Here is a 24,167-nt window from a genome sequence, read left to right on the forward strand (position 1 = left end):
TGGTTTCAGCTCACCAGTGGTATACTAGATTCTGGAATATGTGAATTAGGTTATGACTGATTTCTGAGACAGATGAAACGGGTTCATTTTAGAGTTAGAGACATATTAAGTGGGAATTTGTAATTATTCAGGCCGACACATACACTACTTCCAGCTCACAAGTGGTATACTAGAGTCCGAATTAGGTGAATTAGATTTTTGCCAAAGCCTAAGAGAGATGAATCAGAATTCTTTTTAGAGTAAGAGACATATGAAGTGAGAACTTATCAAGATTCAGTCATACACACACTACTATTAGCTCACAAGTAATATACTAGAGTCTGGAATTGGTAAATTAGGTTTTTATCTAAGTCTGAGAGAGGATTCGGATTCTTTTTAGAGTTAGTGACATAAGAATGGGAATTTGTCAAGACTCATTCAGACACATGCACTCTTACCAACTCAAAAGTGGTATACTAAAGCCGGAAAAAGTCAAATAGCTTCCTTTAATTTGAAACATAACTTGAATGAAGCTATTTTAAAAAAATGTGCAATTTTTGGTTGGCTGTAGGTGAAAATATCAGATTAGCTGCCATCAGTTGTTTTTCTACTTCATTCGTCTCTATATCTATGAAGAATCCGATTCATCTCTCTCAGACTTTGGTATAAACATTATTCACCTATTTCAGACTCTAGTATGTCACTTGTAATCTGGTAGTAGTGTTTTTATCTGACTGAATTCTGATAAATTCCCACTTCGTATGGCTCTGACTCTAAAAAGAATCCGATTCATCTCTCACAGACTTTGGTAAAATCCTAATTCATCTTTTTCAGACTCTAGTACACCATTAGTGAGGTGGTATTAGTGTCTGTGTCTGACCGAGTCTTGATAAGTTCCCACCTAATATGTCTCAAACTCCAAAAAGAATCCGATTCATCTCTCTCTCTCTCAGATATTAGTAAAAACCTAATTCACTTATTTCAGACTCAGGGTGTATTACTTGTGAGCTGGTAGTAGTGTCTGTGTTTGACTGAGTCCTGGTAATTCCCACTTCATAAGTCTCAAACTCTAAAAAGAATCCATTTCATTTTTCTCAGACTTTTCATATTACATATGTCTGAATTACGTATCATCCGAATTCATCTATTTTAGACTCTAGTATACCGCTTGTGAGCTGGTCGTAGTGTCTGTGTTCGACTGAATCTTGGTAAATTCCCTTTTCATATGTTTCTAAATCTAAAAGCAAACAAATTCATCTCGCTCCGATTTTGATAAAATCCTAATTCATCTGTTTCAGACTCTAGTAAACTACTTGTGAACTATTGTAGTGCCTATGGCCATACTACTAATAACAACACTTAAAATAGAAATTTTAATATCCTAAAGTAAATTTCAAACTGATTATTGTCAATAACAAAATTAAGTTATTAGATATGCAGGCCAGCAGATTCTGATAAAAAAAATGTTTATATTTTTATCCCCCTCCCAAGTTCAAAAAAGCTATAAGTTTTATAAAAGTCAATAATAAATGTCGAAGGATCCATTAGATTTTTCAAGATAAAACTTTCTGCGGTTGATAAGGGTGTGAATGTTAAATTTAATCCACAGATTGAATTTTAGGTTTGACTTTCAAATTAAAGCAAAGAACAATATCAAAACTTAAAATACACTTTTTAATATCTCAAAACAAATTTCAAACTGAATACTTCTAACTACCTGATTTTCAGTGTATAGCCAGCTCATTATGATAAAAAACAAGAGCTCATATGGCACTTATGACGAGGCGAGAAGAGTTAAGAGCCAAGAGATCATTTGGTATGAGCTCTAACAAAATTCTATGAATCAATAGATTGATTTAAAAAGGAAAATAAGAGGCTTAATGTCGGTCAGGATTTAAAATAAGAGCTCTAAGTCACGATGTCCTTCTAAATATCAAAATTCGTTAAGATCCGATCACCTACAGGTAAGTTATAAATACCTAATTTTTTCAAATTTTTCCTCTCCCTTTAGCCCCCCAGATGGTCGAATCCAGAAAAACGACTTTATCAAGTCAAATTTTGCAGCTCCCTGACACGCCTACCAATTTTCATCGTCCTAGCACGTCCAGAAGCACCAAACTCGCCAAATCAATGAACCCCTTCCCCCAACTCCTCCAAAGAGAGCGAATCCAGTACGATTTTGTCAATCACGTATCAAGGACATTTGTTTATTCTATCCACCAAGCTTGATCCCGATTCCTCCACTCCAAGTGTTTTTCCAAGATTTCCCCCTCCAACTCCCCCCAATGTTAAAAGATCCGGTCGGAATTTGAAATAAGAGCTCTGAGACATGAATCCCTTCTAAAAATCAAATTTCACTAAGATCCGATCATCTATTCGTAAGATAAGAATACCCCAATTTTCACGTTTTCCAAGAATTCCGGTTTCCCCTCCAAATCCCCCCAATGTCACAGGATCTGGTCGGCATTTAAAATTAGAACTTTAAAGCACGAGATCCTTCTGAATATCAAATTTCATTAAGATCTGGTCACCCTTTCGTAAGTTACAAATACCTCAATTTTCGAATTTACCCCCCCCCCCCAATTCCACCAAATAGAGCAGATCCGGTCCGGTTATGTCAGTCACATATCTTAGACAGGTTTCTATTCATCCCATCCAGTTTCATCCTGATCTCACCGCTTTAAGTATTTTCAAAGATTTCCGGTCCCCTAACTGCCTCTCCCCCAATTACGCTTGATCTGGTTGAGATTTAAAATAAGAGATCTGAGTTACGAGGTCCTTCTAAATATGAATTTTCATGAAGATCCGATCACTCGTAATTTAAAAATACGTAATTTTTTCTTATTTTTCAGAGTTAACCCCCCGCCCCTAATAGAGCGGATCCGTTCCGATTATGTAAATCACGTATGTAAGACTTCTGCTTATTTTCCCCACCAAGTTTCATCCCGATCCCTCCGATCTAAGCGTTTTCCATGATTTTAGGTTCCCCCACCCCAAACTTCCCCCAGTGTAACCAGATCCGGTCAGGATTTAAAATAAGAGCTTTGAGACATGATATCCTTCTAAATATCAAATTTCATTGAGATACGATCACCCGTTCGTAAGTTAAAAATACCTCATTTTTTCGAATTTTTCAGAAATAACCCCCCCCCCAACTACCCCAAAGAGAGCGGATCCGTTCCGTTTATGTCAATCATGTATCTAGGACTTGTGTTTGTTTTTCCCACCTAGTTTCACCCGATCCCTCCACTCTAAGTGTTTTCTTAGTTTTAGGTTTCCCCCTCCCAAATCCCCCCCCAGTGTCATCAGATCCGGTCGGGATTTTAAATAAGAGCTCTAAGACACGATATTCTTCTAAACATCAAATTTCATTGAGATCCGATCACCCGTTCATAAGTTAAAAATACCTCATTTTTTTCTAATTTTTCAGAATTACCCCCCCCCCAACTACCCCAAAGAGAGCGGATCTTCTCCGATTATGTCAATCATGTATCTAGGACTTGTGCTTATTTTTCCATCAGGTTTCATCCTGATCCCTCCACTCTAAGTGTTTTCCAAGATTTTAGGTTTCACCCTCTAACTCCCCCCAATGTCATCAGATCCGGTCGAGATTTAAAAAAAGAGCTCTGGGACACAATATCATTCCAAACATAAAATTTCATTAAGATCCCATCACCCGCTTATAAGTTAAAAATACTTCATTTTTTCTATTTCTTCCAAATTAACCGGCCCCCCACTCCCCCCCCAGATGGTCAAATCGAGAAAACGACTATTTTCAATTTAATCTGGTCCGTTCCCTGATGCGCTTGCCAAATTTCATCGTCCTAGCTCACCTGGAAGTGCCTAAAGTAGCAAAACCGGGACCGACAGACAGACCGACAGAATTTGCGATTACTATGTGTCACTTGGTTAATACCAAGTGCCATAAAAATCGGTTTATTTATCCTCTGAGGTCAGGAAGGGTTATAAATGTTACGTAAAATCAGTAATTAATATCCAAGGATAGATTGGAGTTATTGTGATGAAAGTTTTAAAAGGATGACGGAAAATCAATTTTGAACTACTTCCAAAGGTCCAGGTTGTAAGGAGGGCATAAATGCCTTTTTCTAACACCACACTACGTATACGCCTACATTAAAGTGCTATTAATAGAATTTGGTTAACCAGAAATAAAGAGTGTTAAATGATGCATCTTATATATATATTTATTCTCTTTATGCAAATGTCTATTAAATCAAAAATTCAGTTTAATGAAATATTGAATTGTTGATATTTCCAAGAACTAACATCATTATATATTAAACATTCTGATTGTTTTCATTGTTTTTTTCCAGTCATCTTCATTATCATAATTTATTTCTATTATAATTTCTAATTTATCATAATTATTCGCTATAGGAATTTACTTTTGGTTGTTGCAGGTCTTCTTATGGCTCTATTTTCTTTTGAAAACTTCAATTCTAGAAAAGTTTTTTGTTTAATTTAGTTTACTAAAAGTTTCTCACGCATACTCAATGGAGACTCTTTTAAAGTACTATGAAAAAAGTGAAATTTTTGCTTGCAGAGCGGGATTGGATCATCTTTATCTTTGGTTCAAGAAGTTCAAGAAATGGATGAATGCAGTGTATATGCCATCTATTTGCAAAGTGTCTTCATGTCCAAGAAAGCTGAACAAGTAGAATCTGAGAAGAAGCGAGAATACGAGGTGAACTGGTTTTCGAGGATCGACTTCTAAGCAAGAAAAATACATAATACAAAATTAACCCAAACAGCACTCCTAAATAATGCTAAATGGTAGAAATGAAGCAAACGATTTAGACTTTTCTTAACGCGTCGCTCTCTAATCAATCTGCTACATCTAAAGGGTCATGAAAAGATTATATTTGCAAAATAAAACTAGTCTTGTAATACAACGAAAATCTTACTACAAGATCCAAGAAACGACTAAACCCCGAACCTTAACTGCTCATTTTAAGACAACGGATCCCAGAATGACGAAATATATCGCAAATAAAAACTTATGCCACCTTCTTCTGCTCACATTACTTTCTATGGTCGGCAGCACAGGATTATGCCATTGCATACTTGCTGTCATGTGTCATAAATAGAAGCTAAAGCCTTTATATCGAAGGATCTTTTTGACCAATGATGTTTTAGGACTTGGGAGCATAGCTGTAATATTTGTAGGTTTTTTTTTTGTAAATTGTTTAAAACTCGTTAAAAAAAAATCTACTTGACTGACATCTAATATGAGTTTAAAGCCCTGTAAAGTATTCTGAGAAAACTTTAGATTTTTTGTATTGGACAAGTATATAAGCTTGAATGATTTTTAGTTTCAGGGAGCTTATTTTTGCTTGGCTTTTAATGAGAAATCGGTAGCAAGAATAACGTAAGTGAAAATCGTATCCATCTTTTTGAATTTAAGTAAGCTTTTCGATAAGTATTGTGACTATTCTTTTACTATTCTTCACATTTGCTGCAACCAAGTTAAGCATAAGATGCAAATTCACTTGTATATTCTTTAGCATTGATTAGTTCTATTGAACTTTAACATGAATTTTTTAAACTTTGTACGCTGACATTTTCCGGCCTGAAAAAACGATCTAGGTAGGTCATATTTTAGGAAGATTTGTTTAGAGCCTTAATTCTCGAATTTTTTTTTTTCATATGAAGAAAGTCCAACTCGCGTGCGTTTCTTATCATTCTGTTTAATTGTTTTTAATGATATATCACACACAGGAGTAGGTTAAGAATCAACGCTTGTGGGCCGTTTTGGATACCTTAGCAATTTGTCTTGTTTTCTGGGTAAAGACATTGAATTGGGGCTTTTTATCTAATTTCTATCTTAGTTGTTATCTCTCCTTTCTTCCTAAGTTATGGTTACTTGTGGTATTTTAACACAAATAATTGGTCCATACTTTTTTTGTTTCTGATTAAAGCAGCAGAACATCATATTTCGGTCGGTGTCATTGCATTGAATTGGGTCAATCGCTGGTAAAGCGGTCTCGGTTCGCTGGTAAAAAATGTCTCGATTTTTCCCACAACATTTAAACTGTTTCCAACCAATTAAAATGTTATCATTAATTTTATACCGTTTCGCCAATAATTTTTTCGATGGTTTCTTTTGGGGCTAGAAGGGACCAAGAAGGTTGGAGGCACCAGACCAAGTCTTAAGCCTGTCTAAAAAACAGATACGAAGGTGAAATTTCACCCAATACTTTATTTGAATTTAATATTAGTCTTATTCTCTTTTTTGACGTATTTCTTTTAATCTCTCCCTTGAAGGGTTAAATTTTAGTTTTTAAACGTTACTGGTAGGTAATCCTACGACCGCTGATTGCTCGCATTGGTGCACACCCCTATACTATTCGCAAAATACCGAAAAAACGCCGAAAAAAGACTAGACTAAATCGTATAACAGTAAAGAAAGTCAATAGAAAGGAAAGGAACTCGCAAGGGGCAAAGGAGGGCTAATTGAGACTAACGAGCTCAGAAAAAGCTTATTAACTTATAACTGAGAAAAAAGCTAATTTAACGTATTAAATTCTTATTTTCTTCTTTTTTCAACCTATATCTGCAACTCCCTCCTCAGGCAAGTTTAATTTTATTTTTTAAACATTAATAATGGATAATCTTACCAACGTTTAATTATTTAAATTGGTGTACACCTCTATATCATTCTGATGACACCAGTTACAACCGGAAGTGACTAGACCAACTCGAAGACAGTAAAGGAAGTCAGAAGACGGGAAAGGAGCGTGCATGGAGCAAAGAAGGTAAGTATACCATGTAATAGGACATGAAACAAGGTAGTGAAGAAAGTCAAAAGAAGAGAAAGAAAGTCGCCTAGGGCAAAGGAGAGCCAGAGGAGACTAGACCCTCAGAAAGATACTAAACTATATAATAAGACTTGAAACAAGGCAGTGAAGAAAGTCAAAAGAAGAGAAAGTCGCCTAGGGCAAAGGAGAGCCAGGTGAGACCAAGAACCGCAGAAAAATACTAAACCATGTAAAAAGACAGTAAGGAAAGCCAAAAGAAGTAGCCTTGAGTGAAAAGAGGACCAGATAAAACCAAGAAGATTGGAAAGATCCGCACCAAGTCTTAAAACAGTAAAGGAAGTCAAAAGAAGAGAAAGGAAGTAGAATGGGGCTGAGGAGATGAGAGTAAGAACCTCAGGAAAAGACTACACCCTATAATGACACAGTAAAGAAGACCGAAAAAGGGGAAAGGAAGTCGCTTGGGGTAAAAGGAGAACAAGATGAATCAAGAGCGTCAGGAAAGACCATTCGATCTAATAAGAAGGGAAATAAAGTCGTAGGGGCAAAGGAGGGCCAGGTGAGATCAAGAGGTTCGGAAAGAACCACATCGAGTCCTAAATCTAGGATAGAAATACAGATCAGGAGGCAAATCTTCCCCCGAATCCCTCATTAGATGTAATATGAAATTCTCGTCTTCTTCTATTTTAAGCTATTTCTTTTCAACTTCCCCTGGAGAGATTTACTCTTATTGTTTAAACAATTATAATAGCTAATCCCACCGTTTATTTTAAGTTTAATATCATATTTCTTTGGTTTAAAAGGCTGAACGTATATGATCCTAATAGGGCCGTCCCCCTATACTAAGGTTTGATTGTTTAGATTGGCGCACACCCCTGCATTATTTGAAAGACACAAAAACACTGGAAAAAGACTTTTGCTCTGTGATTAGCTTAAAGATATTAGAGGAACATAATATAGGATTAAGAAATTTAATCTTCTTTGTTTTTAAATAGCTATTTTCTTTTGATTTTGCCAGATAATTTTTATTTTATTTTTTAAGCGTTAGCAACGTCTGATTGTTCAGATTTCTTCACACGCCTATATCCTTCGGAAGACACCACAAAATGCCGGGAAAGACTAGACCAAGTCGTAGGACACTAAATCGTATTCAAATCACCTGTTTACATATTGAGTTTGTAAGCATGGGTTCTTACATATTTGCGTACACTCCTTTCCCACTATTTCGTTTCTACAATTAAAGATTTTCCTATTTTTCTTTGTTAAATTAATTATTAATTTTTAACTGTGATAGTTTTTTTATGACATTCCATTTTCGTAGAATTTAGCAGTTTAAATGTCGTATTTCTCATTCGTTTTACGTCAAATAGCTTAGTGTTTTTATGGCACTTGGTGTTAACCAAGTGACATATACAATCGCCAATTCTGTCGGTCTGTCTGTCTGTCAGTCTGTCGGTCCCGGTTTTGCTACTTTAGGCACTTCCAGGTAAGCTAGGACGATGAAATTTGGCAAGCGTATCAGGGACCGGACCAGATTAAATTATAAATAGTCGTTTTCCCGATTTGACCATCTGGAGTGGAGTGGGGGGCCGGTTAATTCGCAAAAAATAGAAAAAATGAAGTATTTTTAACTTATGAGCGGTTAATTGGACCTTAATGAAATTTGATGTTTGGAATGATATTGTGTCTCAGAGCTCTTATTTTAAATCCCGACCGGATCTGATGACATTGGGGGGAGTTGGAAGGGGGGAACTTAAAATCTTGGAAAACACTTAGAGTGGAGGGATCGGGATGAAACTTGATGGGAAAAATAAGCGCTACTCCCAGTAATTCTTAAAAATTAGAAAAAATGAGGTATTTTCAACTTACGAATGGGTGATCGGATCTCAATGAAATTTGATGTTTAGAAGGATATCGTGTCTTAGAGCTCTTATTTTAAATCCCGACCAGATCTGGTGACGGGGGCGGGGAGTTGGAAGGGGGAAACCTAAAACTTGGAAAACACTTAGAGTGGAGGGATCGGGATGAAACTTGGTGGGAAAAATAACCACAAGTCCTAGATACATAATTGACATAGCCGGAACGGATCTTCTCTGTTTTGGGGAGTTGGGGGGGGGGCTATGGTTAATTCTGAAAAAATAGCAAAAATGAGGTATTTGTAACTTACGAAGGAGTGATCGGATCTCAATGAAATATGGAAGGATATCGTGTCTCAGAGCTCTTATTTTAAATCCCGACTGGATCTGGTGACATTGTGAGGAATTGAGGGGGGGCCTAAAATCTTGGAAAACGCTTAGAGTGGAGGGATCGGGATGAAACTTGGTAGGAAAAATAGGCACAAGTCCTAGATACATGATTGACATAACCGCAACGGATCCGTTCTCTTTGGGGGAGTTGGGGAGGGTTAATTCTGCACAAATTAGAAAAATGAGGTATTTTTAACTTACGAAGGAGTGATCGGATCTTAATGAAATTTGAAGTTTGGAAGTATATCGTGTCTCAGAGCTCTTATTTTTAATCCTGACTGGATCCGGTGACATTGGGAGGAATTGAGGGGGGACCTAAAATTAGAGTGGAGGGATCGGGATGAAACTTGGTGGGAAAAATTAGCACAAGTCCTAGATACGTGATTGACATAACCGGGACGGATCTGCTCTCTTTGGGGGAGTGGGGGCGAGGGTTAATTCTGAAAGATTAGAAAAATGAGGTATTTTTAACTTACGATTTAAGAAGGAAACATGTTTGAGAAGGAAGCATGATAAGAATACAATATGCATAACAATTGTAGCAAACAGATTTTGCATGTAAATCCCTATATTTTACCCCCCCCCCTTAATGTGTAAATATACAGTCAAAATTATATATTTCCCCTCTATTCTCCCAATGCGTCTCTCTTGTTTCATACCTTGTACTTATTAATTGAATTAACTGTTTAAAAGAAGAACCAGAAAACAAGTGATGGGTGACAGAATGCATTGGTTTTATATAATTTGGACTATATATTTGCTTTTTAGGGGAAGGTGGGTTGGCGGTAAAGTATAGGGGGGATCCATGCAACAGGTGTTAGCTACAGCTATTGTGCGTATTATGAAATGTTTTCTTAACATGTTTCCTTCTCTAGGCTTATACCCCTAAGCTGTAACTATTGCTGACGAAATTGGAATTCCCTAAGAAGCAAAGTCCTGCGGATGTAACTGTTCCAGTCATCTATGCAGTCAGCACAGTAAAGCGAAAATATTTTTACACTGTGACAGTCATCAATGATGATTTTACATTCATGAACTTAGCTATTGACTTTTAATTAGTTCCCATGTCCTTTGGGCACAGACAACGCGGACCCCAGTTATTGCTCACCTGTTTCAAAGGCCGCCTTTTCAAATGCGCAATTTAAATACGTATTTAAAACGTTTTCCATGAATTTGATGAGCAGGTCATTCAAAGAATCTATGTCAAAAGATAAGGATAAAATTGTAACTGAAATGTATGAAAAAATTCCTACCTATAAAGAACGGTATAGATAATTCAAAAGGGCAAGGTAATCATTTTTGATATTATTCTAAAGTCGGGTGTTGAATATTTCGATAGCCTTGCAGACTCAAAGGACTGCAGGTACATACACAGGCTCTTGGTTCGTTTTTTAGGGGGGGGGGGGTGATTAACTTAAAAAAACAACGAAAATTGGTTCTATTAGTCTGTGGCCTTTTGAAAGAAAATTACTGGTACTTATGTATTATACCTAACACACTCAAGAAGTGTAGTTACGTTAATCATAATGAAATACACCAAAACATGATGTAAATATTATACTTTAGTTTATACAATAGTATAATTTGGGCTATATATTTGCAAATTAGGGGGGGGGAGAATATATCTCAGAAATGGGTTAAAAACCTAACCTTACCCCCACCCCCCTGATGTACACATATTTGGCGCAAATCATACAAGTCCAATGCATTCCGTCTCCAGTCATTTGTCCTTGTGGCTATGAAACCGGTTTGGCAGATCGTACATTCAGCTAACAGCTCGACTGTTTGGTATGTTACATGTCCTAAGTAACAAATTATTTTATGGTCTTTCCAAACATCAGGGTGGTTTATCTGACACTACCCCCCCCCCTCTTTCGTTAGTTTATTTCAGCTTAGGGTAAATGTTTAGTTTCGTCTCAAGTTTTCTAAAGTGTGTATTACTGCATATAGCAAGATTCTGGTGATCGCATATTGTTTCTCTGTTATTATTAGAGAAGCGCATTTTTTTTTACCTTTCTAAAATCCCCCTTCAATGAAACTAAAAATGCGCAAAGTGGGCTTGCTTACAGGTAACATTATCTATAGAGCGAAGCTCCATGAGCCCCGCTGGCAGCGGGGTGAGGTTTATATTCTATATTTTTTCAAAAAAGTGTTGAAAAAAACCTCAGACTAGGTTTTTTAAATAAATATAGAACAACATATATAAAACAAATTCAAATTTATTCAAACAATAATAAAAAGAGCAGTTTTTTTATGCCAGTTAAAATTTTTAGAAATGATTTCATTTTTTTGTGATTAATATACAGTGGTTCATTTTTGGTCTATGTGTCCGATTCCACGTCTTCTTCGCTTAGGTGTGGTGTTTCTAGATCTTCCAAAGTTGTGTCTATGTCAATCCCGTGAATGACCAGTCGACTGATGACTGCTGTATCCGTTCTCTTTGAGTGAGCTGGGGGTTGCTAATTTGGAAAAACAGAAAAATTGGGGTATTTTAACTTAAGAACGGGTGACCGGATCTTAACGAAATTTAATATTTAGAAGCAACTCATGTCTCAGAGCTCTTATTTCAAATCCCGATCAGATCTTCGGACATTTGGGGTAGTTGGAGGGGGGATACCGGAAATCTTGGAAAACGCTTATAAATGTCTTAGATACGTGATTGACATAACCGAACCGGATCCGCTCTCTTTGGTGGAGCTAGGTGGCGAGGTTCAGTGCTTTGGCGAGTTTGGTGCTTCTGGACGTGCTAGGACGATGAAAATTGGTAGGCGTGTCAAGGAGGTGCACAAATTGACTTGATAAAGTCGTTTTCCTCGATTCGACCATCTGGGGTGGGGGGCTGAAGGGAGAGGAAAATTTAGAAAAATTGTAAGTATTTTTAACTTACGAATGGGTGATCGGATCCTAGTGAATTTTGATATTTAGAAGGACTTCGTGACTCAGAGCTCTTATTTTAAATCCCTTCCGGCATTAAGCCTCTGATTTTTTCTTTTAAAGCAATCTATTGACTCTTAGAATTTTGCTAGAGCTCATACCATATGAGCTCTTGGCTCTTTCGACCTCATCACAAGTGCCATATGAGCTCTTAGCTCTTGTTATTACAAGCCAACTTGTACCCCCTTTTCGTAAAAATAGGCAAGTTTAAGTCTGCTGATGTTGTTTTCAGGCTTTACAACCTATATTTTCTTTATTTCACAATACGCTCCTAAGCTTTGATTTTTCAGATTTGCATACACCTCTATACCAATTTCTTACCATCATACTATTCAAAAGTCTTCTTTTAATTGATTTCCAACCTGTTTTCTATATTCCGCTCGTAAGCCTAGACATACATTCCTACGCCACTCTTTAATTTCTGCGAGTTAAGACTTTTTTCTTCGTACTTTTTTTTTATAAACTTTTGAATAATAACAATGAAAACTTTTTCTTATACCCTATCTTTCTCGGAAATGAACTATTTAAGTGTTGTTTTTCTAATTCTTTTTACTTGGATCAGTTGGATCAGCATCTTTATTACAAATTCAATTTTCACAGCCCCGTTTGTTCCTGCCCAAATTGTTTCTGGATCCTATGCACTATAATTTTTTTATTCCTTATTGCTCTCCTACGTCTAGATTAATGAGATTTGACTATACCCTTATACCAATAATGTTTTTTTTTTTAGTTTCAATTTCCTTCCTATAAGATTATGGTAAGCCATTTGCTATGGATATTGAATTTGTCTCAACAAAACGAACTAACTGATCTTGGCTATTAAAATATGAAGGGTCAAGGCAGAATTAAAATTATTATTTCTATTTTCAGATATCAGATATTTATTATCAGGTCCACAGATATTGGCTTGTCACAATCTTTTAGGGATTAATTGAAATTAAAAAATATATAAATAGAAACCTTGTTTTAAAATGGGATACTGGAGATATTCCTAAAAACCAATTTACAATAACTTAATGTTAAGAGACTAAAATAACATTTTTCTTCAGTTTAAATTGATATCATCCGATCGCACTATTAATAAAAATCGGGCCAGTAGGCTAGGTAAATCAATCGCTTGGCAGAAAGTCCTTGCAAAATCTAATTGTTGAATGGGTTTTCATTTATTTTGGCTTGTTTTTTTTTGTTAGTTTGATTCAGTGCTTTTCCTGCTCTGTTTGAGTTCACTTCAAAGGTTAGTTTTTCTTCTTTTTGTTTTTAGCATTGAAGACGGCTTGCCAAAACATCTGTTTTTTTTTTTTTCCTTTTTGCTTCTTTTCTGTCTAATAGCCGATATTGCCCTTTGTTTTTTCAGTTATTCTTATTTTAGAATTAGACATTTTTCTGTTTGTTATCCTGTTCAATAGCCTTCTTTTCATTAAATTCAAACCACTTCGTTCTTGCATATTTTGCTTCTAGGCCTAGATTATTTAGATTTCCATACACCTCTTTACCAGTTTCTTGCCACCATACTATTCAAAAGCATAACTTTTACCAATTTCAAACCACTTTATTCCATAATATGCTCCTAAGCTTTGACTAATAAGATTTGTGTACACCCTTTTACCAATTTCTTACCTTCATACTATTCAAAAGCCTTCCTTTTTTTATTTTAAAGCACTCTTTCCATATGTCGCTCCGAAGTTTAGATTACTCAGAATTACGTACACGCCTACGTCGATTTCTGGGGGGTTACAACTTTCACTATAAATTTCCTCAGGAAAACTTCTACCATAACAAAAATCTATAGAATTTCACAATTTAATTTTTCAATTTTGTTCAGGAATGAGAATGTTCTTTTATATATTCGTTTGTGCCATGCTGAGGATGACCCTTGGACTCTGGGATTCCACTATATTGCTGAAAAGAATTCCCTATTGTTCTGCTTGTTATTTTTATCAATGTTCCTCTAAATACGAGGGTAGGAAAAACTAAAGATTTTAATAATAAATAACGTTGAAAGTGTTTAGTTGCAGAATGGCGAAAAGAGGAAGTTATATGGGTTTACGTGTATTTCTGAAAATCTCGAAAAAAATCAAAATGAGGAGGGTAAATTTTAAAATTAGACTTAAAATCAGTGATTGAAAGGATTTTTAATAGTATTGGGCAATTTTTGTAAGAGCGTACACGAATCTTGGTAATCGAAGGTCAGTGTGGGAAAGTGGAAAGATATGCTTAAAATCAATATAATAAAGCTTTTGTAAAGTAAGAAATTTCTCAAGTTTTATGAGAGAGAGAAAGATGGATTTATTAATATAAATAACAAAACAAAACAAGCAAATGGCCCGAAGCAAAGCTTGTTTGGGCTTACAACCCCAATACACATACAAATAAAACAATACGAAAAAGAAGAAAAAATGAAAAGAAAAGGAAAAGAAAAAAGAAAGAAAGAAGAAGAAAAAATCAATTACCCTGCATGTCAATCGAAACGGATTTACACTTCAAAAGAGACAAAACAAAAAGAAACCAAAACCACTTTACCAGTATCGCCAAAATCAAAACCAAAATCTTGGCTCCACTTGAGGTCCACTCAACTATCAAAACCATAAATATTAAGGCAAAATAGCTTTAATTCCCGCCGAAATTCAAAAAAACTATCCATGTTTCTCAGAGTCTTAGGTAAACAATTCCATGCATGGGGTCCTAGATGCCGAATAGAAAATTGAGATCTACGGGTAATAGCAAGCGGACGACGAATTATATCGGACTGTCTCGTAGAATGTGTATGAATATCACTTCCTAATTCAAACATACTTTTAAAACATGTTGGTAAACAATTTTGAAAATATTTATATATAAACATGCTTCGATAAAAAATAATAAGTCCTGCTAAAGGCAAGATTTTGCATTCTATATACCTCTTTTGTACCGAGTCTTTAAAACCTACACCACATAACACTCGAAGCGCTTTATTCTGAAAACTTTGATTTAAGCCCAGCTTTCCATTTTCCCACTCTAATCTTGGATTACAAAGATTTGTGTACGCTCCTATCCAGCTCTGTTTTGTCGTCACAAAAACAAAGAAAATCGATCGTCACAGACTCTTAAAACTGTATGTCGTTCTCCTTTTTTATGTCTATTACTGGGGGCTCCCTTTGCTCTGTCACTGTCTAAGGCTCTAGGCGTTTAACCCCGGTGGTTCATTTACACACACACACACCAAGAAACACACATAGGGATGATCACAAATCTGAATAATCTAAGCTTAGGAGCACAATATGAAAAAAGTGGTTTGAAATCAATAAAAGGAAGACTTTTAGATAGTATTATGGTAATAAATTGGTACAGGGGTGTACGCAAATCTGGACACTATGCGGAGCACAATATGAAATAGGTTTGAAATCAATAGAAGGAAGACTTTGGAATAGTAGGCTGGTAAGAAATTGGTATAGGCATGTACGCTGATCTGAATAATCTAGGCAGGAACGCAATATGAAATATAGAAATTATAAGTAGTAGGGTCCAAAGCAACATTGTCAGACCTGAATATAGGTATTATAGTTCCCCATTTTAAGAGTCAAAAGCGACCGGAGGGAAACAGGTCCCCTACGCCCTCTTTTCTCCAAATGCATTCAAGTGAAATTTTGAGACCACTATTTTGTTCAAAATAGTCCAAAGGCTATATAAAAATGCCTCCAGTGTTAACGCAACCCCGCCAGAGCCTGGGTGCGAGGGTTGTAAATTGGGCCTCAGGAGCATATCAGGTTTTTATGGAAAAGGTGGTCATATGAACTCAGATGAGCAAAGGTGCTAAAGTAATCGAAGTAAAAACTATTAGGTGACAAAACATTTAAATTGTTAAATTGTAAGAAAAATGGGATGTAATAAAAATTTTCACTCTTAAAATTCAGAATTATTAAAAAAGAAAATAGGAAGGGGAAAGTCCTTACTTCCATAACCAAAATAGTACTGCAGGGGTGTACATATATCTGATAATCTAGGCCTAGACGTGCTGTATGAAAAAAAGGGGGATTTAAATGAATAATTGGAAGGCTTTTGAACAGTAGGTTGGTAAGAAATTTGTATAGTGGCGTACGTAAATTTGAATCATTTAGACTCATTAACGCAATATGAAATTTATCCGTGGAAAATGAATTTATCCATGGAACAAACAGAAATTAATTTAAAAAAAAAATTCACGCAATAAGTTTTCCAAGAAAAGTAAAGAGCTCCATTAAACCAAAAATTAGTATAAATAAAGTCAAATAATCTTCCAAGTTTTAAACTACCACAAATCACCATCAAAAAATAAATGAATCCCAAAACCAACAGAGATTATAATAAATATAATCCAGTCAAACTCAAAACGAGCAGAAAATTAAAATAAGTAGGGATCACACCCTCCATTTCTTCTGAAAACCAGAATATAATTTAAACTCGACTGTAAAAAAAAATCTAATGAATGTGGATTGACAGTTTAATATGACAGTTGGATATACAAATACTGATATTCATTCCTTCAAATCTTAATCATTTTAGATTTATTAAAGTTAAAGAAGTTAAATATTTAAAATATGTTTATGTATTGTAATTTCTGTTCGTTTTGGGTTTCATTTATTTTTCTGTGGTGATTTGTTGTAGTTTTTCACTTGGGAGTTTATTTCACTTAATTTATGCTCATTTTCGGTTTAAAGGTCCTGTTTTTCTCTTGTTTGAAAAACTTGTTTTGTGCATTTCTTAACTAATTCCAATAAAATCTAGCTAGTGGGACAAAAATAGTCATTTATTTCTGATTTAGGAATGGTAACTATTATCTTTATTAGTCTTGGTCGTAAAATGTTGTTTCAAAACAACAACAACGGGATTGTCCAAGCAACCATTATGTCAGTCTCGAATAAATAGGCGTTAATTGAAATTTCAACAGATTGGTCTTTGGGTGCTGGTTTTAAACATTTAAATCTTACTGAATTCTGGGCAGAAACAATCAAAGAATATAAAAGCATTGGTGAGAAAGCCCTAAAGTGTTAGTTGACACTTTACCAAACCAAAGCTGAGTACTTGTTGAGAGGGCATTTTTTTTCAATTACCCCTGTCGAAGCAAAGGTCAAAATACAGCCGTTACCTTTTTTTGGTTGAAGATGGGGGGGGGGAGGTCAAGCAAAGGCATTTGCAATTTTTTTTAATGGAAATTATTAGTCATTTGTATGAATTTCAGGATCAATTGCTTCAAGGCTATTCACTTTATAAAGAGATGAAAAAAGAATTGACAACGTTAGCGGATAGAATTCAAATTTTAAACGAATTAAAATTGGCACAAGAAGATCAACGAGCTGTTGAACCGCTGCTTAAGAAAATCTCAGGTAAATAAAATATCTTTAGTGAATCTGAGAGAAGCTAAATTCTAGGACTTTTCTTTCTTATCTTTATTACAAAATTATATATTATTGAGAGGGGGGTTAGGGAGTTTGACCCCACTCCCTGAAATGTTTTCCGATTTTCAAAGACATAACAAAAATGCTTACAAAAAATGTTGATGTTTTTTGTAACCCCCTCCCCCCTCCAAAAAAATAACCCTTCCCGAAAAAAAAATCTTGATAGAACCCTGATTACAATACATAAGTATATGTTATGTACTCTATTATATTTTGTATAAATAAATAAACATGGTCGCCCTGAAAACCAGAGGTAATGTCGTAGATTCCCACAATCTTACAGGTGAGTAAAGACTAGGTTTTGAACTTTATAAAAATATTCTTCGGGCATCTAACAAATAAGCACATTATCATCACAATAAAATTAAAAGAGGATTCCTGCCCAGGAAGCAAGGATTCTTCGTTACATACCGTCACCGAATCTTGATTCTAAATATTTTCTAATGTTATTTGCTATTTACTCACTTTGTTGTAAGACAGAGTAATTTTTACTTTAAGCTTGTCTTCTCTAAAAAAAAGTGAAAAAAATATATTTATTTTTAAAAGGTTATCATTTTTGTATTAAAGGGTTCACTACATTTCTCAGTTACTAACATTATAAGTTACGGGGCTATTTAGTACCGTTAATTTCAATCCTTCCTTTGACAAGACTTAACAAATATGACAAAACTAAATAAACAACACTATGAATAAAGTTAGTAATAAAAAAATATTTTTTCTTTTATATTAAAAGGCTGTTAAAAACCCTGTATGACAATTTTCTATGAACCTTTACCTCCATATTGACTGAAGGGTTGCAACGCCCTCTTAAAGAATCATAAATTAAGTGGAGATTTTAATTTTGTTTATCTGTTTTTAGATCTTCTCAGAAATGCTGAGGGCGCACTGATCCAACTGAACAAAGCTAATGAAGCTCTGTTGTCGCAAATCATTATCAAAGGAACAGATCCCATTGGTATTACTGACATAAACAGTAAGCGCAATCTTTTTTTATCGACTAACCATACCACCCTATTAAAAAAAAGTGTCGAAAAAAAATACTACAGAAAAAACTAGTTTGATGGAATTTTTTTTTTGTCTGAGTGATAGTAATACTTTTATGGGACCGTCTAAAAAAAGATAATAATCAAAGAAAATTTCGTTTAGACTACTGCCAAATCTCAACCAAAATTTTTTTCTAGTAATTTTCAAGTTATTTCTAAAAAAAATTTTGAGGTTAGAGCGCAATTAAGATCGGTTTATTCAAATAAGGCGCAGTTCCAATTTACATACCCGCTTAAATACCTTATCTAGAAAATATAGTATTCCCATACCCTTGGGAAACTGTGGTTTGGTCCTCACTCTGAGTAGGCTCATAAAATTTTTTGCAAGAAATGACTAAGATATATAATTATATATATTCAATAACGAAAAATAGTCCACCTCGTTCTTGTGGCTAGGGGAGGGGGAATGTAATTATGGAAAGTTTATCTAAGGATCCAATGCCAATTCATAAGTTTCTAATTCTGTAGGACGACCCTTTTATTCAATTTTATTCAGATGAATATAAAAGGGAAGAAGAAAGCAATTTGTCTAAATTTAGGCAAATTACCAACAACCTCCCTCCACTAAAAAAACTGTGAAAATTACATAAATCTAAAATAGGCAATTTTTTCATGAGATTGAAGATTAGTAGTAGAAATTGTCTTTTTCCCGATTTGACCATCTGGGGGGGGGAGTGTGGGGCCGTTTAATTCTGAAAAATTAGAAAAAATGAGGTATTTTAAACTTACGAATGGGTGATCGGATCTCAATGAAATTGGATATTTAGAAGGATATCGTATCTCAAAGCTCTGGTGAAATTGGGGGAGTTTGGGGGGACCTAAAATCGTGGAAAACGCTTAGAGTGGAGGGATCGGAATGAAACTTGGTGGGAAAAATAAGCAGAAGTCTTAGATACGTGATTGACATAATTGGAACGGATCCGCTCTATTGGGGGGGGGGGGTAATTCTGAAAATTAGAAAAAATAATGTATTTCTAACTTACGAAGGAGTGATCGGATCTTCATGAAACTTCATATTTAGAAGATTACCTCGCAACTCAGATCTGTTATTTTAAATCTCAACCGGATCCATCGTCATTGGGGGGGGGAGCAGTTGGGGGGACCGGAAATCTTAGAAAATACTTAAAGCGGAGAGATCAGGATGAAACTGGATGGGAAGAATAAAAAAAAGTCTAAGATACGTGACTGACATAACCGGACCAGATCCGCTCTATTTGGTGGAGTTGGGGGGGGGGGTAATTCGTAAAAGTGAGGTTTTTGTGACTTACGAACGGGTGACCGGATCTTAATGAAATTTGATATTTAGAAGGATCTTGTGCTTTAAAGCTCTTATTTTAGATTCCGACCAGATCCTGTGACATTGGGGGGAGTTGGAGGAGGAAACCGGAATCCTTGGAACACGTGAAAATGGGAGTATTTTTATTTACGAATAAGTGATCGGATCTTAATGAAACTTGATATATAGAAGGATCTTATGTCTCAGATGCTCCATTTTCGACTCGAATTGGATCCGGGGGCATAGGGGGTTGTAGGAGGGAAACAGAAATCTTGGAAAACGTGAGTGGAGAGATCGGGGAGCTCTTGGCTCTTAGCTCTTCATGCCTCGTCACAAGTGTCATATGAGCTCTTAGCTCTTGTTTTTCCAGGGGCGATCTTATTAAAGTAGTGGCCGATGAAACTGGAAAAATGCTAAAGTAAGCGTAAAGTAAAGTAAAATGAAGGGGGGGGGGGTAAATTTACCCAAGAGCTTAAAGAGAGACATGGACGCATTAGCTCTATGGACACTATCTTTAACGTGGACATCCCACTTTAAATTAGAGGAAATTGTAACCGAGAATAATTTAAAGGAAGACACAGAAATATCTGGGGGGATAGCGTTGAGGGAAAATGATGCGATTTTAAGGAAACATATTGGCATTATCACAGATTTAGAAGGGTTTACTCTCATGTCTATGTCCGCAGCGTCATCATTGAGGATACTCATAGGGTTGCTTACTAAGTTTGGGTAGCAGGATTCAACAACCTTTGGGTCATCCGCAAATTTCCGTCTGTCGGGAACTTCCGTAGCAAGGCTATTTATTATAACGGAAAAAAGGTGGGGACCTAGGAGAGAACCTTGGGAAATTCAATTGTGGACAGGAAAGGGACTGGAATAATGATTCTGGTATTTGACTACCTGTTATCTATTTGATAAAATGCAGAGAACCAATTTAAACAGAAAAGAATCAATATTGAAATCAGTTACAAGTTTCTCAACTAAAATATTGTGGCTAACAAGGTCAAATGCTTTTTGGAGGCCAATGGAAATTAAATTTAGCCAGCAATTAGGTTTTTCGAGAATTTTTCCAATTGAATCAATAAGCAAAACAAAGTAATGGGAAGTAGAAATGGAATTGATGTTCTCGAATTGTCTCAGGTCAGTAAGAGGTAGGATTTTCTCTTTTAGCCAATCTGCAAAGAATTTTGCATACAGTTTAGGGAATATAGGAGTGAGTGAAATAAGACGAACACCTCCAAAACCAAGTTTTCCGTCTTTCTTTTTCAAGGGGGCTATGAAACCATGTTTCCAAATTTGCTGATATTGGTCAAACTCGGTAATCTCATTGAAAATAACAGACAAGGGTTTTGATAGAAAGTCACTGAAAGCACTAACAAGAGGAAACAAGATGTCTAAATAGCAGACACTTTTTGTAGTTTCCCATCTTTCGATCTCAGACGACACTTGTTTTTTGTAGTTTCCCATCTTTCGATCTCAGACGGAGGTATGGAGGGGAAAGTAGGAGGGAGAACATCAGTAGGTAATTGATAAGACAATAAACAACAAAGAGAGATAAAACTCTACAAAAAGAAAACTTCAAACGAGACGACGGCCAGTAGAGAGGAAAGACTAAAACAACGCGGATATTTCGCCTGTGTCCAAACAAGGCGTCCTCAGCACAAGATAAAAAATTAAAAGAAAACTAAACTAAAAACAAATAAAAACCACCACCAATAATAATAAATACAATTGTCGCTACTTATCCACGTAGGGAAAAGCAGCTATTTGAGTTACTACAATGAGAATCAAAGAGCAACTGAGGAAAAAATATGAAAATTGAAAACTTAGTTAATTATTCTGTTGCGAAATAATCCTCTTGTAAGCTAATATTGAAGCAATTCTTTTTGGTCTAGTACTTCGGCTTAAAAACTTTCATTGATAAGACAATGCCGGAAGGCTCTGGACGATGGAAGCAAGGAACTTGATAAGATTATTAGCAGTAACTTCTGGGGATTCAAGTAGGTTAAAATCAAGCTGGCTTAGGCTTCCTCACACGCACCATTTTTTATATCTCGGTATTTTTCTTTGGTTTATTGGTAAACGATTCTTTGATCTTATTCTTGTATTAAGATTGGGCTGATTTATGTATTTCCTTTTTAATTGTTTTTCTTAGTTTATTAGCTTCATCCAGTTTACCATTTCTAAATAAAAAATCATTTTTTTTCTAATTAGCGCTTTTATGGGTTGATTAATGAACGGTATGTCACTAGAGCTCTTTTTAAATCTTTTACTGGGGAAAAAATTAGATATTTATCGTTTAACCTTTTGTGAAATGTAGTGATTTTTTCATCAAGATCATGCAAATTATAAATATCAGACCAATCTTCAGTACTCAGTCACGTTCCAAAAGAAAGAAGGCCAGCATTTTGAAGGGGGTGGAAAGATCCATAAGCTACCGAGAATATATGGTTAAAATTGAAAGAGGGACAGGAGGAGGGAAAAATGATAACTCCCACTCAATGGAAGCAAAGCTGAGGGGGGACAGTAACAATTATTCAGATTAGTTAGAATGACATCTAGAGAGGTATTTTCCCTAGCTGTTGGTATTTAAACCTTTTGCTTAACTTTTTGAGAGGAGCAAATTGAATTCATCTTAAGTTCATTGGCGTCACCAACCAAACAAATCCGGCGTTTGGGTACTTAGAGATAACAAAATTAGTGTTGGTCTGCAACTGCTGGAGAAATTTGCGTTTCGCATCAGTATTTTAGTCTGGCGAGTAATATGATACAGTAGAGGCGGGAGAGTAGGTCTGATACTTAGCCAAGAAATTTCATCGTATTAGATAAATTAGGAACAGGAATAATTTTAGGGAAAAGGTTGCATTTAGTAAAAAAAATATGACACCACCTCCTTTATTCCAAATGGGTGATCTAAAGGACGAACCTTAGTAAATTCTGAATAATTTGACGAACGAAGAGACTTTTTGTCATGAGACTGTACCTCTGTAACAGCTATAACGTCAGTTCGATTTAATTCTGATAGGACCTTGAGTTTAGTTAGTTTGTCTAAATTAAGGCTTTCGGCGTTAGTGATTAAAAATTGTGGAAGTTTAGAACGACTGGGGAAACTTGACCGTCGTTGAGTTTCAGTAATCCTTGGGGTGGGTTTTTAATTTGGGCTGTGGAATGGTGCGGATAATTTTTGGGGTGGACTATTTATTGCAGAATAATTTTCGCATGTAGGAACTCTCAAACCAGAGTCACATTGGTAGGGTACCCACGGGGAATAAAGTGCAAGGGAAGGGGAAAGTGTTCCTGGTGATACGAGAAGAAGTCAAATTAGGAGTGTTCTTTATAGGGAGGGCTGGTAAGACAAGATGAAGCTGGGAAAGGAAAATAGGTTGGAGGGTGTATGAGAGGTTATGGATCGGGTTTTTTCTGGCAAAAGACGCATGGAGGCCAGAACCACTTATCAAATTCTTGTTATCAAGTTAGGGCGAATGTACGGGAGGGGTTCTTGTTAACCTCCAGTTAAGGGTTCTGGAATGTAACTATTACAATATAGTATTTTTGTTTACTTCAGAGCTTTTCTACTTACGAAGTGGCACCAAAAGTATTGTTTTTAGTGCTATGTGCACTTACGAAGGGTAAAATTGAAAAAAAAAAAGTTCGTATTGATGAGCAATAGCTTTCAAATGGGCCATTGAACATCACTCTTATAATTTCTGCTAGTCCAGTCGCCCCCGCTTTTCCACTTGAGACACGACACCCTAAAGTGCCTTTTTTAGTGTCATTTGGAACTTGCAGATGGTGGAATTTGTAGGAAGAACGTAGATATGAGCAATATCTTTTATCTGAGCTAAAAAAAAAGTCTGTCTACGATGTTCTGGTAGCCTGTTAGTGCCACATGGCACTTATGGATGGTGGAATTTATAAAAAGCACGTATATATGCAAAATAATATTTGAATGAGCCATTAAGCGTCTCTCTATGATGTTCGGGCAGCCCGCTAGCCCTTCTGAAAAAAAAAGAAAAAAAGCGGGAGACAGATCAGTGTCACCGATGCAAAAAAGTGATTTCCCTTGTTGTTCAAGGAGGGGGATTTTAATTCCCCTGTATATAGTTTTTGACCATGCTGATTTAATGGTACATTTTTCATTTTCATTTGACGCCATTTTTGAGGGGTTTCAGGCTTTTCTTCGAAATCACCATGAATTTCTTTTCGCAATGAACTTTTGCTTTTAAGACGTACCAAAATAATAGTTACCATTCCTGAGTCAATCTCAGACGGCAATTTTTTTCACTAGGCAGTTTTTTTAGCTTTCGGTTACTATAGACTGTGGTTCACTCTTTACTAGGTTGCAGCTACCGCTGCAACCATGATATAAACCGCGCCATAAGAACATGATATTTTCTATAGAGATATGGCAACCCTCTTTAATTAAAACAAAGATTAATTGTGAGAAAATTATAAAACGTTCTGAAATTAGATAAGTAGAAAAACTATTCTTTTGTAATTAA

At 35.7% G+C, this 24,167-nt stretch overlaps 1 protein-coding gene across 2 annotated transcripts in view; it reads left to right on the forward strand.

Moving 5' to 3' along the window:
- Positions 1-24,167, forward strand: part of LOC136039932 (uncharacterized) — a 67,569-nt gene that overhangs the window by 36,484 nt on the left and 6,918 nt on the right. For both annotated transcript variants that reach the window (XM_065723925.1, XM_065723926.1), the window contains 3 exons: positions 4,544-4,684; positions 17,130-17,274; positions 18,206-18,319. In XM_065723925.1, the coding sequence (XP_065579997.1) occupies positions 4,544-4,684; positions 17,130-17,274; positions 18,206-18,319 (400 nt within the window). The remainder of the gene's footprint in view (positions 1-4,543; positions 4,685-17,129; positions 17,275-18,205; positions 18,320-24,167) is intronic.

The sequence above is a fragment of the Artemia franciscana genome, chromosome 20 (genome assembly GCF_032884065.1).
Source record: "Artemia franciscana chromosome 20, ASM3288406v1, whole genome shotgun sequence".
Taxonomy (NCBI): domain Eukaryota; kingdom Metazoa; phylum Arthropoda; class Branchiopoda; order Anostraca; family Artemiidae; genus Artemia; species Artemia franciscana.